This window comes from Diadema setosum, chromosome 2 (assembly GCF_964275005.1).
Source record: "Diadema setosum chromosome 2, eeDiaSeto1, whole genome shotgun sequence".
NCBI lineage: Eukaryota > Metazoa > Echinodermata > Echinoidea > Diadematoida > Diadematidae > Diadema > Diadema setosum.
The window spans coordinates 41,196,061-41,214,867 of NC_092686.1; the positions used below are offsets into that span (position 1 = coordinate 41,196,061).

The 18,807-nt window shown below is 39.9% G+C and overlaps 1 protein-coding gene across 1 annotated transcript in view; it reads right to left on the reverse strand.

Annotated features, from left to right (window-relative positions):
• Positions 1 to 15,322: 15,322 nt before the first annotated feature.
• The window catches only part of LOC140245083 (uncharacterized), a 34,210-nt gene continuing 30,725 nt past the window's right edge, over positions 15,323 to 18,807 (reverse strand). The window contains exons 10-11 of the mRNA XM_072324684.1: positions 16,694 to 16,938; positions 15,323 to 15,775 (exon numbers count right to left, since the gene is read on the reverse strand). Of these exons, the coding sequence (XP_072180785.1) occupies positions 15,509 to 15,775; positions 16,694 to 16,938 (512 nt within the window). The 3' untranslated portion in view covers positions 15,323 to 15,508. The remainder of the gene's footprint in view (positions 15,776 to 16,693; positions 16,939 to 18,807) is intronic.

Consider the following 18,807-nt stretch of genomic DNA (forward strand, 5'->3'; position numbering starts at 1 on the left):
GATGAGCAAAGCCGGTAGTCATTTTCTCTCTCTTTATGATAAGAACGGGAAGTTCACCCACGCTCGTTTCCACTTTTCATGTGGCCCAAAGTTCAGACTGGCAGTGGCAATGGCCTCTCGTATGCGTCTTCTTTTCATCCAGTAACAAAATCTGGCATTTATCGGCTATTAGCTATAATTACCTCGTCACGTCATTGTGTGGGAAAAGAAATCGACGCCTGTGGTCAGTCTCCACAAGTATCCATTTTGCGTGTGTGTGTGTGTGTGGGGGGGGGGGTTGTGTGTGTATGTCTGTGTTTGTGTGCGTGTGTGATCGTGTGAGTGCGTGTTTAACTTGGTAGTTTCATTAGGTATTGATAATAATATTGCTGTTATATCTCAGGTAATCTGAATAATGTGGTACAATGTTAAATTCCTTGATATGCTCTGTCTGATCCATTTTATATTCAATATTGTTGTTTAGTACGCCATTGTTGGACTATTCAAATTTCTACCAGGAGATCATTGATGTTGTAACAAATAGTATCATCCCCCCCAAAAAAAAGAACAGAAAGAAGAAAGAAATGATATTACTGTTAAAGTATCAGCATTAGTAGTCTATCATAATAAGATATAACTCGATCCGACGGCTCTTCAAGTCGGTAGCAAAATGTTTTTTTTTATTTTTTTTTTATTTTTTTTTTATAGTTGCCTCCTATGCGATCTTCTGCCTTGAATGACAAGATTTTTACGACAGACGTGAAACTGTCTGTCGAATGCTTACTTCACCTTTAAATTTATTCACGATTAATCTCTTGCAGAGATCGTTATCAATCTAATCCCAAGACAAAGAGCCATTAGCCACTGATTGACCGCCTCTTCTCAAGTTAAACTGATCGTAATCAAACATTTCCAGTGGATATGTCAGCGCAGCATAATATATCAAATGCCAATCCTCATCATAATATGCGCTGATTGTCATCAAAATGTAATCTTTTAAATATCATATTTGGCGACCGCAGCAGAAAATAAACTGAATGTTTGCGTATTCTGGCTATCGCTAAACGAAATAAGACATATTATTTACGGCAAGCATTTATGTATCATTGTGGGTATTTGCTGATCTGAGAAAGAGGGAAAGAGAGAGAATGAATGCAATGACCTTAATGTCTTAAAGGTTCACAGTCATTCACATTAACCGATTACAGCCGACAGATGTGATGATTTTAAGAGTTTTATAGTTATCATTATGGCAATCCTGTATGGTCTTCGTATGCAACCAGCCGTTTAAATCATAATTAGGTTTGTGTCCTAGCATTGACACGTGCAAAGTTTATCTCAATACATTTTTAGAATCAAATGAAATTGAACTCAAACCGAGTAAACCGTTAATTAGCAGCACAGTAAACTAGCATGCGATATGCGTGAATCATAAGTATCGCTAATTAGATTTGCAGTCATTAAGGCGTGACTGCAGGATGAGGTTGTGACTTAAAGACATTGATATAACGAAAGACATAAAAGAAAATATAAGAATGTGGACTTAAACATAAATATTTTGCAGAATTACACGATAATTACACCTCCAACATGAAGCATGGGTGGAACAGATACCAGTGAGAGGTCTATTGGCTCCCTATAGGTACAGTTCCAAAGCAGCGAGTATAACCAATTGTCCGCGGCTGCCTGTTAATTAGATCATGGCCCTATTATTGGATACGACGAATTTGATGTGCTTTGAAACTCTACGAAACCCAACATGCATACCAGTGCGATATTACAGTATGACAGTACCATTGTACTCACCGCTGGACGAGACCCAGAGGCCACAAAGTTTATAAATCTTCTATTAAATCCTCAAAGTCGGACTGAATGCCTGCCGCAGAGCCGCTCGATTTTAAGCTCACTGAATTTGACTTCTTCTTTTTTCCTTGTTTTTTTAATAAACAGAAAATGGCTAGATGATCAAGACTTATGAGGTTTCCTGACGAAGCTGCAATCGGCCCCTCGGAAGACTGCTATTTATGTCGTCGACCTTGTGATCCGATGGGTTCCGATCATATCACTGCAGTCGTAGGCGAGGGATGAGCGCGCATCGGTTACAACGAATCCCTCAGGTTTCCCTCATACGTGAGTTCAGTCACAGTTTAGTCCGAACGCCTCGCGATTGCACTGATTGCCAAAGCTCTCTGTAATTCCGGAGTTCAGGGTGTATAACGGGGGAAAATATACGACCCTCTGTTGCCTTCTGTACGTCGTAACCGCTGTTTCATGGTGGATATGAGTAATTGACGTGAGTTGACGGTGAAACACGTGCATGAGCAATCGTGGAGTCCCCCCCCCCCCCTTTTTTTCCCCTGTGCTTGCCCTTGTTATGTTGTAATAGATACATTTTTGATTTTGTTGTTAATTGAAGGCAATTTCTGTTTACTGAATTCAACTCCCTTTTTCCTATGCCAGCAGAAATGCTACTAAAACAAGCTACTATTTTTTTTTTCTTCAATGATGACTTCTGTTTTGCATTGATTTCTCTTTTTTTTAAATAGGATATGGCTCGACCTACTCAAAGGTCTTTGACCATGCTTTATACACGATATAAGGAAGTCCCTATAACATGTAAACAGGATACAGTACACTGTATCTTTTGTGAATTTTATGTAAACCTTACTGGTAGGCCTATTCATGTATGACTGCATTTTTTTCTCCTATATACAGAGATTTGAAAAACGATACTGTTCAGCTATTGAAGGCAATTTCTGTTTACTGAGTTCAACTCTTTTTTTTTTTTATGCCAGCAGAAATTCTATATATTCCAAGAACAAGCTACTATTTTTTTCCTTTAATGATGACTTCTGTTTTTGTCATTGATTTTTTTAATCAAAACAGGATATGGGCCGACCTACTCAAAGGCCTTTGACCATGCTTTATACACGATACAAGGAAGTCCCTATAACATGTAAACAGGATACAGTTATACACTGTATCTTTTTGAATTCTATGTAAACCTTAAAGGACGAGTTCACCTTCATATACATATGGATTGAGAGAATGTAGCAATATTAGTAGAACACATCATTGAAAGTTTGAGGAAAATCGGACAATCCGTTCAAAAGTTATGAATTTTTGAAGTTTTTGTGCAGTCACCGCTGGATGAGAAGACTACTGCAGTGTATGATGTCACATGCGTACAACAATATAAGGAAAATATAAAGAGAATTTCACAAAATTTCATCTTTTGAAAAAAGTACACATTCCCTTGACTCGGTACTGACATATGTTATGGGTAATATCATTCCCATTGCCTTTAGAAAGAGGCAAGTTAAGTGCTCTTTTATTATGCGAAAAAAGTGAAAACATGTTGAATTTTCTTTACATTTTCTTTATACTGTTGTACTCATATGACATCACGAGCCTTAGTAGTCTCCTCATCCAGCGGTTCCAACACAAAATTTTTAAAAATTCATAACTTTTGCATCGATTGTCCAATTTTCCTCAAACTTTCACTGATGTGTTCTACTAATATTGCTGCATTCTCTCAATCCTTATGTTAATGAAGGTGAACTTGCCCTTTAATATAATCCTTGGGCACTGGTAGGCCTATTTATGTATGACTGCATTTTTTTTTCTCCTATTGATACTGAGATTTGAAAAACGATACTGTTCAGCTATCAAAAAAATATAGTTATACCTCTCTAATGCTACGCTATAACCGCATTTCAGACAAAGTTTCAAAGAAATGCTTGGAGTTTAGGCCTGTTGGTCCATTGGATGCTTAGATTTAGTTTGACCTGGTTAGACATGCGCAAGGTTATAATCATTTACGTTGTGATGTTCTATCACAAGGGCAGGATACTTCCTTTGAGCTTTTTGCCGTTTTTTTTTTTGTTTTGTTTTGTTTTTGTTTTTTTTTGAGCTTCACTGCAATTTCGGATGTTTTCGTCATTCTGAAGCACGGCCCGGATTATGACTATACCGTCGGTGAGTCAGTGCGGATGACGATGACACCAAAACGGCAACGCAAGGAGTGTCGACAGATATTGCATTTACACTCATAGTAGTATTCTCGAAAGATGTGATGACCTAAATCCATTCTTGTCAGTGTGAATAACTCAAGCATTTATCCTCCTCAACATATGATTTCCTTCCTATACCACCATTTTTTCCTCTAGCTAGAATAGGCAGAAATGCGGGCCGTGGCATCCGTCGACCGGAGAATCCTACACTTTAAAGGGGACCTCCGGATGATTGTCAGGCTTTTACATTTTTTAAGCAACTATAAATTGATTAAACTGAGTACAGAGTTTCAGAATTTATAGTGATTGGCATGAGGAATGAGTATGTTTCCAAAATTTATAACAAATTGCAATGGACAAGAATGATGACATGGCAGCCTCACCATAAGAATGCATGAGTTGGGGCTCAAGGAAGCAGAAGAGGAAGGTATGCATAAATTGAGCAAACCGGTGTTGTAATGAAATTACACTGCTACATTTCTGAAATATGTGAGGCTCTGATGTCATCAACACACTGTTCAGTAAAATTCGTTTAAGATTTTCAGTTTATTGGTTTCTCTGCTCAAGGACCACAATAAAATCCACGAATCTATACACGGAGCTGTCGATTTATGTACTACATGATGGGAAATTATGAACATCGTCTCGCATGCACCTTTAAATGCAAATACTTAGGTGTTGTTTTTACCTCTTTTTTTTTTCAAGACCTTTATGAAACAGAAAGGTACTTTATGCTGCGAGATCTCAAGAAACCGGATACTGACGCGATAAACTGGTAAACAGGAAAAGGTGAATGAAGTCATTATCACAGAATCAATCATAGCTGGAGGGGTGAGAGAAGCTCTGTACTGCCTTCCCAGCACTCTGATATGTCACCGAGGGATACGTACGTACAGGTGTCACCTGTTGATCAGAAAGTAATCAGATGGATTAGGGAGTATGATTAGTTATGTAACAGTCAATCTTATATCGTTATAGACACAATCACTGTTTTGTTATTTAAATTTGAAGAGTGATATGATGTGCATTGCCCAGGATGCTGCCCGTTTAAAAGTGATGCTTCGTGGTTTAACCAATTCGAGAAAACTAATTTCTTATACAGGACCTATATCTAGTTTCCCCTCCCTCTAACTCCACAAGCTGAAGTAAGCAAATGCCTGCGAATCACAGGTTGAAAGGGGCAGTGTGCTTCTGATCAAAACGGTCCACACCGAATTGAACGCGTCAGCTTATACGAAGAAGATACAGCAACAATAGTGTGCATCCAAAAATTGTCACATAAGCACACACACTGATTACACAATCATCTAGACTCTTTGTACCTCGATTATGATCAAACTTTATCATTGTCATTTTCATGTAACAGCAAAAAAAAAGAAGAATATGGTATCAGTGATGTATTAAATTGTACCGTTGTAGCATTCCTATTATTATTATATCTGTCACATTATCTCCCAACTTTTCTGGAACTAATTGTTTACATAAATGAAAATGCATCGTTTTAGTACTGGTGATATAATCAAAGCACAAGGCTCAAAAGGCACAAGAACAGCAACAAATGTTTTTCCTGGTTTGCGTATATCACATGTAGACTTTATCTGACGAAAATGAATACAATGAAATAGATAAACGAATTCCACGTGGATATAAATGCGAAAATATGAAAGTGTAAATGCATGTACATACATGTAACTTTGAAGTCGGTCAGGCAAGATCGGAAACAGTTGAAAGGTCGCGGTGTGTACATCCGGTCATGATTAACATACGGGAATGTGAAGCACTTGTATGCCTATGACATGCTGTTGTAAAGGAGACTGTTCATCATGAAGTTGCTGCGTGTTTAGATTTCGGTCTCCTAGCTGCAGAGGTCGTTTTACTGTTTGTTTATTTCTCTCAATGCTAATGTTTTTATGTTGTCATGACTTATACCAATGAAATGACACACAGGTTAATGTGAATAAAATACTTATAAAGCAATTCTCTGTCTGACTCATAATTCTTGATATGGGACGAACTTTTCGATATTTTATAAAACATCACGAGTCACTATATAATAACACTGTATGTTATCAACGCAGAGCAAAAACACTGAAAAAGAAAAAAAAACGATGCATGAGACTACTATTGTCATGATTGTAAGCAGAGCTTGACTAGGATGGCGGCCTTAGAACAAATTAAACTACTGTAGTTTGGCTCAGTCGATAGAGCGTCTGCCTCTCGATTCAAAGGACCCGGGTTCGATTCATGAGTCTAGCTGACCAATGTTGTGTGTAATCATACCGCCCCTCTACTGTACTTTTAAGAGCAAAAACACTGTTCCTCGGATGTGTGAGAGTCACAACCTACCCACGTAAAAGATCCCACTTCATTCATTCATCGTAAAGAGCAGGGTGATAACCCGGTGAAGTGACCTACCTATATCCTCCCACACAAGATCATCTTCGTGATGGGTTGCTTAGGCCTATAACCCTTTAAAGATTAAGAAAAGAAAAGACGATTGAATCTTTTAAGGTAAAGTATATGACATGGGCGTAAATCCGGGGGGATGGGGGGGGGGGGTATATCCCCCCCCCCTGAAATGGAGGAGGGGGGGGGGATGGCCTGTACAGTCATCCCCCCCCCCTGAATTTTGAAAAAAAAAAATGGAGGAAGCAGAAATGTGATTGTATCAATTTTGGCATATTGCGTGACGTTTGTACACCGGCCTTCAGACAGGTAACAGAGCTGAACAATATTCTATCTTGTAGGAAAATGTATATTTCTCAAGCGCTCGCTCGCTTCGCTCGCTCGCGAAGACAGTAACATCGACATAACCGTCGGCCTTATGCCAAAAGGGCCTTAACACCATAGACTTTGTACACTATTAGTGCCCTTTTGGCATGAGGCCGACGATACTGTACAATGTAAGGTATGGCTCAGACGTTGACAACGTCACATAGTATAGGCCTACATGTAAACATGCTATGACGCGAATAACTTGGCACCATCTGCAAAATATGTACGAAAACAAACAAACAATAAAAAAAAAACTATATCGCCATAATTGAACCCCCTCCATTTCCTGAATCATTCCTGAGAAACGACAGTGACTGGTGACTCAGTCAGGATACATCTATGGGCATACCCAGGGAAGATCAGGGGCGTCGAATCTATCTCGGGGGGGGGGGGGGGGGGCAAAGGGGCATCTGCCCGCCCCTACGGAAGTGTTTAGGCAGACAAATCATTTATCCCCCAAGCAATTTCCGAGATGAGGACAAATCTCGAACCTTCTTAATGGAAAATTGTCCAAATATCGCCAGAACTATGCACCAGATAGTTGTATTGCAATCTTAAACATGCAAAAGCTCCGCTATACAGGATCCCTTTCGATAGACTTTGTACACTTTTGAGATTGACGTATATTTCCCTAATTTATCAAAGAGTGTGCAGCAGATCTTTCACTTAACAAAAGTACCCTCATACTATGCAGAGGCGTCGATGGGGGGGGGGAATGGTTCCCCCATAAAAGTGGGACAAACAAAAGCGAAAAATATAGCCACAAACGGCAGTTTTTGGAGTGTAAAATGTCAAAATTTTAAAGCTCGCTCGCTCCGCTCGCTCGCATTTAATCGCTATGCCATTCTCCTGATGTTGCTGCCAGTGACTGACAGCAATTGCGCCCGGTGCGCCCCCTTAATTTCCAAAACGAAATATATAGCTACTAACGACTGTTTTTGGACTGTAAAATGTCAAAATTTTGAAGCTCGCTCGCTCTCGCTCGCATTTAATCATTATACCATTCTCCTGATGTTGCAGCCAGTAATTGCCAGCAGTTTTCGCCCGATGCGCCCCCCTTAATTTCCCAGCAAAAAATATAGCTACAAACGGCAGTTTTTGGACTGTAAAATGTCAAAATTTTGAAGCTCGCTCGCTTCGCTCGCTCGCATTTAATCATGCCATTCTCCTGATGTTGCCGCTAGTAATTGCCAGTAGTTTTCGCCCGGTGCGCCTCCTTAATTTCCAAAGCGAAAAAATACAGCCACAAACGACAGTTTTGGGGACTGTAAAATGTCAAAATTTTCAAGCTCACTCGCATTTAATCATTATGCCATTCTCCTGATGTTGCTGCCAGTAACTGCCAGCAGTTTTCACCTGGTGCGCCCCCCTTGATTTCCAAAGCGAAATAATACAGCCACAAAGGACAGTTTTTGGGACTGTAAAATATCAAAATTTTCAAGCTCACTCGCTTCGCTCGCTCGCATTTAATCGTTATGCCATTCTCCTGATGTTGCTGCCAACAATTGCCGGCAGTTGGCCCGGCGTGCCCCCCCCCCTTAATTTCCATAAAAAATACAGCCACAAACGGCACTTTGGGGACTGTAAAATGTCAAGATTTTCAAACTCGCTCGCTTCGCTTGCTCGCATTCAATCGTTATGCCATTCTCCTGATGTTGCATACTGCCAGTAATTGCCAGCACTTGTGCCCGGTGCGCCCCCCCCCCTTAATTTCCAAAGCGAAAAATATAGCTACAAACGACAGTTTTGGGACTGTAAAAAGTCAAAATTTTCAAGCTCACTCGCTTCGCTCGCTCGCATTTAATCGTTATGCCATTCCCCTGATGTTGCTGCCAGTAATTGCCGGCAGTTGGCCCGGTGTTTCCCCCCCCCCTTAATTTTCAAAGCGAAAAAATACAGCCACAAACGGCACTTTGGGGACTGTAAAATGTCAAAATTTTCAAACTCGCTCGCTTCGCTTGCTCGCATTCAATCGTTATGCCATTCTCCTGATGTTGCATGCTGCCAGTAATTGCCAGCAGTTGTGCCCGGTGCGCCCCCCCCCCCCCCTTAATTTCCAAAGCGAAGAATATAGCTACAAACGACAGTTTTGGGACTGTAAAAAGTCAACATTTTCAAGCTCACTCGCTTCACTCGCTCGCATTTAATCGTTATGCCATTCCCCTGATGTTGCTACCAGTAACTGCCAGCAGTTGCGCCCGGTGCGCCCCCCTTAATTTCCAAAGCGAAAAAATACAGCCAAAAACGGCAGTTTTTGGACTGTAAAATGTCAAGATTTTCAAGCTCGCTTGTTTCACTTGCTCGCATTCAATTGTTATGCCATTCTCCTGATGTTGCTGCCAGTAATTGCCAGCAGTTGCACCCGGTGCGCCCCCCTTAATTTCCAAAGCAAAAAAATACAGCCACAAAAGGCAGTTTTTGGACTGTAAAATGCCAAAATTTTCAAACTCGCTCGCATTTAATCGCTACACCATTCTCCTGATGTTGCTGTCAATGATTGACAGCAGTTTGCGCCCGGTGCGGCGCCCGGTGCGGCACCCCTTAATTCCCAAAGCGAAGAAGTATATCTACAAACGGCAGTTTTTAGACTGTAAAAGTATTATGTCAAAATTTTCAAGCTCGCTCGCTCCGCTCGCTCGCATTTAATCGCTATGACATTCTCCTGATGTTGCTGCCAGTGATTGACAGCAGTTGCGCCGGTGTGCCCCCCCCCCCCCTTAGTTTCCAAAGCGAAGAATATAGCTACAAACGGCAGTTTTTGGACAGTAAAATGTCAAAATTTTCAATGTAAAAAGATTTCACCGTGGGAGGGGGAAACCCCCTACCATACCCTCCCCCCTTGCTTGCTTCGCTCCCTCACGATCTCATAACCGCTCCCCCTATTAAAGATCAAATCCTGTCTACGCCGGTGATAGGCCCCACTATTTAGTAGGCCTTCGCAGTGATGTCGCACAGGCGGAGCAAGAGCTGAAATACCACGATTTAGTCATTCAATAATATATTGTGAATATTTCATTTTCTATTGGGTTTTTTAAAGAAAAAAAAAACACAAAAATTTCACCAAACGTGTGCACCAGATCGCTGAATTTCAGGTCTTAAAATGCAAAATCTTCCTCGTGTGGGAGAGGGATACACCCCCCCCCCCATACACACCCTCCCCCCGTTCGGTCGCTCCGCTCTCTCTCACAGATATTTCAAAAACAAACTGATTTTCCGCCGCAAGTCATCTGACAAGCAAAAAAAAAGCAACAACAAGAACAAAAAGTCTTCATATTTTTGCTGCCATTCTCCTCCCACTTTATATTTCTGCAAAAGAGTGGGACATCCGATCCCTGTAAAGTGTGCGTGTGTGTGTGTGGGGGGGGGGGAGGGGGCACGAAGCTCCCCCCCCCCCCCCCCCCCAAGGCTGCACCGGTCCGGTTATGGGCTTGTGATCGTGGTGATGGTGACCATCCCCCCCCCCCCCCCCACTCCTCAGTACGGATTTACGCCGTTGACCTATAAAAGAGAATGTACATGTGGCGGTCTGCAAGAGTGCCGCCATTTTCTCTTTGAATGGATGTGCGTGTGCATGCGTGTGGGGTATATTGTGATTATACGTGTATACATAAAATAAATGTGATTTTGAATGTGTGTTTACACATTTCTAGGCCTGAAAATAAGTAAGAGTATAGATATTCATCCCTAAATTACAACCACTTCGTTCGGGATGAGACTTCTTTAAGGTCATCGCCTCATGGTTACAAGCGTTAATTGCCTCCCGTAAAACTAATCATCATACATGTACTAACAAAAAAGAAACAAAAAATATAAATCTAAGTGCTCACATAAGCTGTGCTGCTAACACACCATTTATTCTGTCAGCACGGACAGCAGGTCACGACTGACCAGCATTTTGGGTGTTCCACAAAAAGAAAAGAGAATGCGTTCTCCATAATATACGTTATTACTAATCTAATCATTGAACTCGCCAGCTACAAATCCCATCATTCATTGGAAATTTAGTACTACTAGTACTGCTATACTACTTCCACTTCCCCTCCTTCTGCTTCTTTTTTTTTTCTACATTTCCTACTCCTGTCTTTCTCCTCCTTCTCTTTCTTTTTATAAAAAAGATACTAATACAAAGGCGAATGAAGACCTCAGGTATAACGAATAACATTTTGCCATAATTTGGTGTATTGTCAAACTATATTAGAACACAATTGGGCAAAAAGAATGGTTACCCCTCCCCCCCCCCAAAAAAAAAAAACAAACAACAACAACAACAACAACAAACAAACAAACAAACAGACAAACTACGAACAGCAAAGACAAACGAACAAACAAGCAAACAAACCACGAACAACAACGACAATCAATCAATCAAACAACAACAACAACGACGATCAAACAACAACAACAAAAGCAAAAAAGATTAACTCTTGAAATCGTGTTGGAAATGTACATTAAAGCATAATAATCTACCAAACACTACGTATACGTTTCACATTTTACTCAAGTAACATCATGATTATGGTGTGTTCTCTATTGTGTATTGGGTATAGCTCTCTCCTGACATAATACTTGCGGATAGCTTTGCACTGATAAGATTTGTTAAGCATTATACATCATGACGGCAGCAACCATAGTTACACATGCATTATGTAGGGGCGTAGAAACCGAATATGATTGAAATCCTGAAAGTTGATCTGGGGCTTAAACCTATACATTTAAACCTTTTTTATGCATCGTAATGACGTAAAGCGAAAAACGAAGGTTTAAGCAAGCAAAGAACGAAGGTTTTTCAACTTTTGTAATTCATTTGTCAAGATTAAGACGCATATCTTGTCACTGGCAGTTATTTTAGAAATCACTTTCTCAAAAGAAATAACATTCTAGGTTCACAATGAGTTGATACTCTGAATAAATATTACGAATGTGTTTGAAGTTTATACATCGTTTATACAAGTCATGTACGTGCGCAGTTTCGTTCCAGAGATTATATTTTGAAGACCGTCATCAGACATGCACGAAAATGGAGATACTGAACCAACTCTTAGCAGTTACACTTGTCTGATGTGACAAACAAGACAAACAACGAAGAACATCCCATGACAGAAGTGAAGTGAGTCCGATGATCAGAAGTGAACTGCTGTTTTGGCGTGTATTCATTTTTCAAGGCCTGATGGGTCTCAATGTTTCCAGATCACCTGTTGTGGTTGTGGATGCTTATCCTACATTGTTTAAAGGGTATCGCGCCGTATAGGACTTAGTTTTTGCTACATCAGGACAGATACACCACTCTTAACCACATAATTATCACAATAATAATAACCTCAAAAATTGCTAACAATTTGACATGAGGACAGCATGATTTGTGAAATATCTTGCCGGTGAATGCCCTGTAACTGTACATCATATTATACCGCAATGGATGTCTAAAGAGAATGTAGGGCTTAATATCACTGGTCCAATGCATGCACACCATCACTATAACCTTGCGTGGATGCGTGATAGCAGCAGGTCTTTGCCTACTGTACGGGTCGACTTTTTATCATCATCACTCGATGATAGTTAGAATCAATAACCTTTTAACGTAGTACACATATCACTGAAACGAACAAACTGAATGACTTTCCTTTAACGTCGTTAATAATTTCTTAGTTTTCTCACTACAGAAATCGTTGTCATATTTTCGATATTTTAACTGCATGTGTTTTATAAGCAATATAGATATAAGGTAAACAAAAAAGCCTTTCTTCGCCTTATGGTCCCCTTTAAGGGGCGTAAGCTGCTTTATATGGCTCTTAGCCAAAATTCGTAAAGACACTTCGGTACAGCAACAGGTGTCGGCACCAGATGCTCTGCAATCAAAACCTATCCATACGTCGATAAACACGCGATGACGACAAAGTTGTCAAACATATGGCAAGTTGCCTTCATTTTGAAACCTCCACAACTATCCGACGGTCCATAAGCACGTCCAGTGACCAGACGTTCCCATGCATCTTCGTGGAAATCTTAGCTTTCTGCGTTACACATTGATGATAAGATGGTAATGATGATAATAATGGAATAATAATAATAATGATAATGTCTTATTTATCCAGGGTAGCCTCTTCAGTGTTGCCACTGCTCTACCAGAGGGCCCTGCCATTATTTTTACCCTAGCGTTGCCAGGTACCCATCTATACACCTGGGTCAAGAGGGACACGGTGGGTAAAAACATCTTGTCCAAGGAAGTAAGCACTGCATGGATGGAAATCGAACTCGACAACGGGTCCTCCGATTGGGAGTCAGGTCACGGAGTTGTATTCACTATGCCACAGCGCCCCCTATGATCTTATGTCGGCGGAAGTACGATGAGTCGTAGATGCGTTGCATGCAGCTCCAACAAAAAGAAATTGGGCATCTGAATAAGACAGTAAGATCGCATAATCATCTTTCCTCCGAGTCCAAAGGGTGAGCTTGTCGTGTGTCATATAAGGTTATATCATATTGACGTTCATTATAATAATCAGATTAATAAACACAAACACACACACAACACGCACACATGCACACACACACACACGCACACACGTACACACACACACACAGACAGACGCACGCACGCACATACATGCATATAGTATAGTTGGTGTAAATTTGTGAATTATAAACAACCCCTAGTCTCCAGAACTTCATTGTAATACATGTATGTTATTGTTTTAAAGTCACATCATCAAATTTCATGAAGATTTACACGACACATACGGAGAATACAGAGAGAGAGAGAGACAGAGAGAAAAATGGGATGAGTTCATTCCAGAATAATGCCTCTTATTACATTCTCAATAACACTTCAGATGTTTTCTTTTTTTTTTCTACATGTTTGAGAGATTTCTCATAATTATACTTACTTGGGGCAGTGGATCTCTTTCTATTTAGTGAAGATCTTTATAGTTTGATGCATTTCCTGCAAATTGAAGTAGCATTCTCTGAATAGAACAGTCATATTGACATAGAAAATACCACATCCCCCTTACTCGTGTCACATATTCCCTACTAACATCACTGAAGTGATTTTCTTTTTCTTAAGGAAACAGAGAAGCAGAATGATAAATCCGAAATACAAATAGTCGGTCAAAAGCTTATAATATGCCGTCGCTCACGCATTCTTACCTCTGGATAATTCTTTTTGTACAAGTCAAACGTGTATCTTATATTCAAAGGGTTCGATATTGCACATAATCTCCAATAAGGTGGGCAAATTATTGCGGGCTGTAATTTCATCAATTTCCTTCATCACAGTCTCATCCTCAAATCAATCATTCGTTTTCAATATGTCAGAAACAGGTAAAATGTCAGAGAAATAAGAAAATTCAGTTTTGAATAACACGAGGTTCTGAAATCTAGAAGTTATTTGAGAAAATATATCATTTATTTTTCCTCACAAAACCATAAAATGTTCAATCTCACAAGCACACGGGGAAAAGGAATACGTGCCCGGAGATAAATTTCAATCTAAAAAATTGCACATTCAAATGGTGGCCGCGTGGTTTCTTGAGAGTATCGAAATCAAGTAACACATAAATGATGATATCTAGACTTTTTTGTGTGTGTTCTTCTGTGTCGCCTTTCTAACCCGCTGACGCCAATCGCGGCACGCAATCCGATTACCCCGTCACTGAAAACAAAACCACGCTTTAATTTCTACAGGGCACATAGTCTATCTACTTCCCAGTATAGAGGCGCACACAGCTTGTTGTTGTTGTTGTTGTTGTTGTTGTTGTTGTTGTTGTTGTTGTTGTTGTTGTTGTTGTTGTTGTTGTTGTTGTTGTTGTTGTTGTTGTTGTTGTTGTTGTTGTTGTTGTTGTTGTTGTACACATTGTAAGCTACTACAGTATACTGCATTTTAGATATTTCCGGCAAAATTATTGTTCCGGCCATGAAGGTAGTGGCCGAAAAGTAATAGTGATTCATCATGCGCCTCTACGGTCCAAAGGGTCTATCACGACGCATACAAATATTGTTTTTTGTTTTTTGTTTTTTTTTTTACTTTTTAAGAAGGGTGAATAAAAGATTGTACAGTAGCAAAGAATTTCCACGAATACACGGATAAAAATGCAAAATATACTTATTTTGATAAACTCTTTTTTGGTCGCATGGACACATAGCATACACAGGAGAAGATTAATCACGATAGTTCTACACATAACGCGGAAATAAAAATTACAATTCCGCATTTACAGAAATAAGTATTCTTTGTACTGTGTAAATGCCTCTGCTATGATGGCATGGTATGTAATCGACCACCTTACACAAAATATTTGATAGAAAATGTGATTCAAAAATTGATAAAACATCATTACATAATAAATGATACCATGTACTGGAAGAAATAAAATACAGGAAACAGGAAAGTCCACTGATATCCAAGAGCCCGTTTTCTGATGTCATCCTAGCTTAGTCATCAGTCTTTCTCAAACGCATGTTTTAAAGGCCATCTAAAGTACATGATTGTATACGGAGCTTCAACCACAACAGATTTGGAGAAGTGTATGAAGCCAACAAGAAACATTCAGCCTTTCTTGAATTTGATCTTTTCAGATAATTTACTTGTTAGGAAAACCGTACAACTGAAGCGATTCTTCGTGACGTCATTCTGGCTCGCAAATTCCAGGCTGCGTAACGACAGTTTCTGAGCGTCCTTTCTCGTTGTATTGTGTTCATGACTCTACTGTCTCTGTCTACTCTCACATTATACACCGCAGCTTTCATGGCCCGATTGTAGACCAGCGATACGCTAAGTCGACATCGGCGAGTGTAGGAGCGACTGTCGGGCACGTGCCGCGGAAGAGGATCATGTCTTCGGCACTGATGTACCCCTGGCACTGCAGCAGGAGGAAGACGCACTCGTTGATGTAGGTGACGAAGTTTGGAGTGGGATCGGGGTCAGCGGACACCACGTCGTTGATGGCGGTATACGTTGCGCAGACGGGGTCGTGGGTGAACGGACAGGATGTGGTACATGGGTCCTCCGTCTAATCATGCGTACATAAAAAGTATGGCAAAAAGCAGGTTGGGTTTAGCAACGTACGCATTTCCTCGTGCAGACTACACAGATCCCAGAATGATGACGCAGCATTAAAAAGGAACCTTACCTTAATGTTGAGTCATACTTGTTATTTTTCTCCCTAAAGGCTTTTCATCATTGAAGTCAAGTAAGTTACCGTCATTCAATAGAGTACCTGAAACTGCGGTCTCTTAAGGACAAGAAAATCGGATTATATTGGTTGGTTTCTGACATTGCAGTTTCTTATGATAGTGAAATCAAACTGTAACAAAACAGTTCCCTTTATTTCTTCTTTCGAAATTGAGGAAAAAACAATAACATTTAGTGTCATGCTTTTATATGGTATTCTTTCGTATAAATTCCCCCTTTTCATTACCTTCGCTAAGAAGGCTTTGCTTTTGCTGGCGTTGGTTTGTTTATTTGTCTGTCTGTCTTGTTGCTTGTTTGTCTTTTTTGCAAAACAAGTCAAATAGTTATGAACGTATGTAGGCCCTATGTATGTAATACCGAACTCCATTCTCAAGGTGAATTTAATGAACAGCTGTAAAAACAATTTATAGAATTGTAAAGATTTTATTAAAGCTGGACATAAATACGAAAGCTTTAACCTCTCATACTTTGAGGGCTGAAAGAGTCTTCTATTGACTTCAAGATGTGAGATTCATGCTCCATAATGTCCTCAATATTTTCAAAAATCTTTTAACTATGCATGTTTTTAATATTATTGTTTTAGTTTAGCAAATTTTTGTCATTTGTCATTGTATCTTAGGGACAGATCTTCAAAAAGTATACTATCTACCTTTCCTCGGACTTTTTGAGGTTGGGAGAGGGGTGCTATGGAGAAAGGATTGGAGAGGGTAAGGCAATCGTGACATCAATGACTCACGTTGGGAGTAGGTGTCGTGGCAGCTGCCCTTGTAGTTCTGGCTCTTGTCGTGGTGCGCACTGCCCCCGTCTTCAGAATAGGAGGGCGTGCGGTAGGACCTTGAGTGGTAGTAGCTTTCCTAGTGGTAGCTTGGGTGGGATTTTGGGTGACCACGCCCATTGGGGTACTGGCCCTTGTTGTGGTAGCTGCTGGAATGACATTAGTAGTGGCGGCTGGAGGAGTAGTTGTAGGATTGTTGTGGGGTACTTTAATAAAGAAGTATAGATTAATGACAACAATAATATAGATAATGATCAACATCAATAATAAACAAATCTTTTTGGCTTTCAAAGCATATGCGAAAGAAGTAAACTAATGACAATTTATAGTCGATCAAAGTATTATATCATATTTGATATCAAGGTCTTCTCTTTAAGACTTCACCCTAGTGTTATACGACGTATTTATCCTCTTTCTGGGTTCAGTGACGATACATTGCATAATTAGCATAATTATGATCCCTGTGGCATTTTCAACATTCTTACCTGTTTATTTTGGGAATATTCAGATATCTGTCATTTTCCCAGCTGGATTTTACGATAGATAAATCAAAGCTGCAGGCATAGTCTTCCTCATAATTAGAGTGTAATTGTATATCATTTTCTTAACAAAAGGGCTCATGAAACAATATTTCTGTGCACTTCTGTCTGTAATATTATTATGAAGTGATTACAAATACACACACACACATTCTATATTTTGCATCGAACGAAATCAAGCTTGTGGCAAGGTTGCGCTGCAGCCACTTATGTTTTGTTTTGTTTTTGTTTTCGTTTTGTTTTGTCTTTTTTTGTTTGTTCAAGAATTGTCTTCCCTGAAGGCAGATTTCAAAGCATAGCATACCTGGTTCTGTGATTGGAGTGCCTAAGTCAGTTGACGCTGATTCTTCGGGCTCCTCGTCTTCCTCATCGTCCTCATCGTCATCTTCTTCCTCCTCCTCCTCCTCCTCTTCCTCTTCCTCTTCTTCCGGCGCAGATGGTTCAGATCCTGCTTATTCAAGAGAGAGACGATTATTATTATAATATAACATATACGATCAGTTAATCACGTACATTATACAGCAATCTGAAGAAAACAATGCAATGATGATTCACGTCTGCCACAAAGTTCCGACGGAATGAATACCGTATATCATTACTTTGTTAAATGACACCAATGTAAAGCCACACATTATTTTTCGACATGACTATATATTTTTGTTAAGCCGAGCTTAAGTGGTGATGGCTTTCAAACATTCAATTCTCGCCAGTTGTTTGGTATGATCTGTTCAAACGGATTGTAGGAAGGTAATAAAAATTAACTCTGGTTGTTTTGTATCTATTAATTTGTCACATTAATTATGCATCATGCGCGATACTCACATGTGAATTGATGTTCCTTATGTTCCGCAATATCGCCGAAGTGTTTGTTGTTAAAAAAAAAGAAGAAGCAAAAACAAATAAAACCTTTCGCGCCTCAGGCCCTCCCTTCTATGCATAAAAACCACACGGATGATATCTCGGCTAAGCCCACTAGGCTTAACTACCTCGCCAGAGCAAGAGCCAATTTGCTTTGCAGTTATCATCTTTGCATTATCCGACCGTTCGATCTGTGTTAATTATCTCTTTCCCCTATCCCCAACACTGCCCAATCCGGATTGCTTCTATTCTTGTGCATCCGGCCTGCATGAACTCGCACAAGAAATGACATAGCTATTGCTCGACTTTATCCTTCATCGGTTTTCATTATAAGCAATTATACATACCGATTGCAGATAACTTTGCAAAATGTGGACTTGCAGATTTCGAAAAAGGTTAGCCTATAATATGGTATTACTGTCACCAACCGACCATAACTCCAAGATGAATACAAAAGCGCCTTTTGCTTGAATATATTAATCCAGACCACCCTTGTTATAAGTCCACTATATGCTGCTTTACAGTCTTTTCTTTTTCCTGCTCATGTTATGCATCTGTAAGTCAATCAAATGAGGTGCATTTGTCTGATGCACCTCTATTGTCGTCAAATTCGTATCGTTCATTATGGTTCATAATGAAATTTACACGAAGTTGTTGCTCCTTGCTCATCTATGTAAA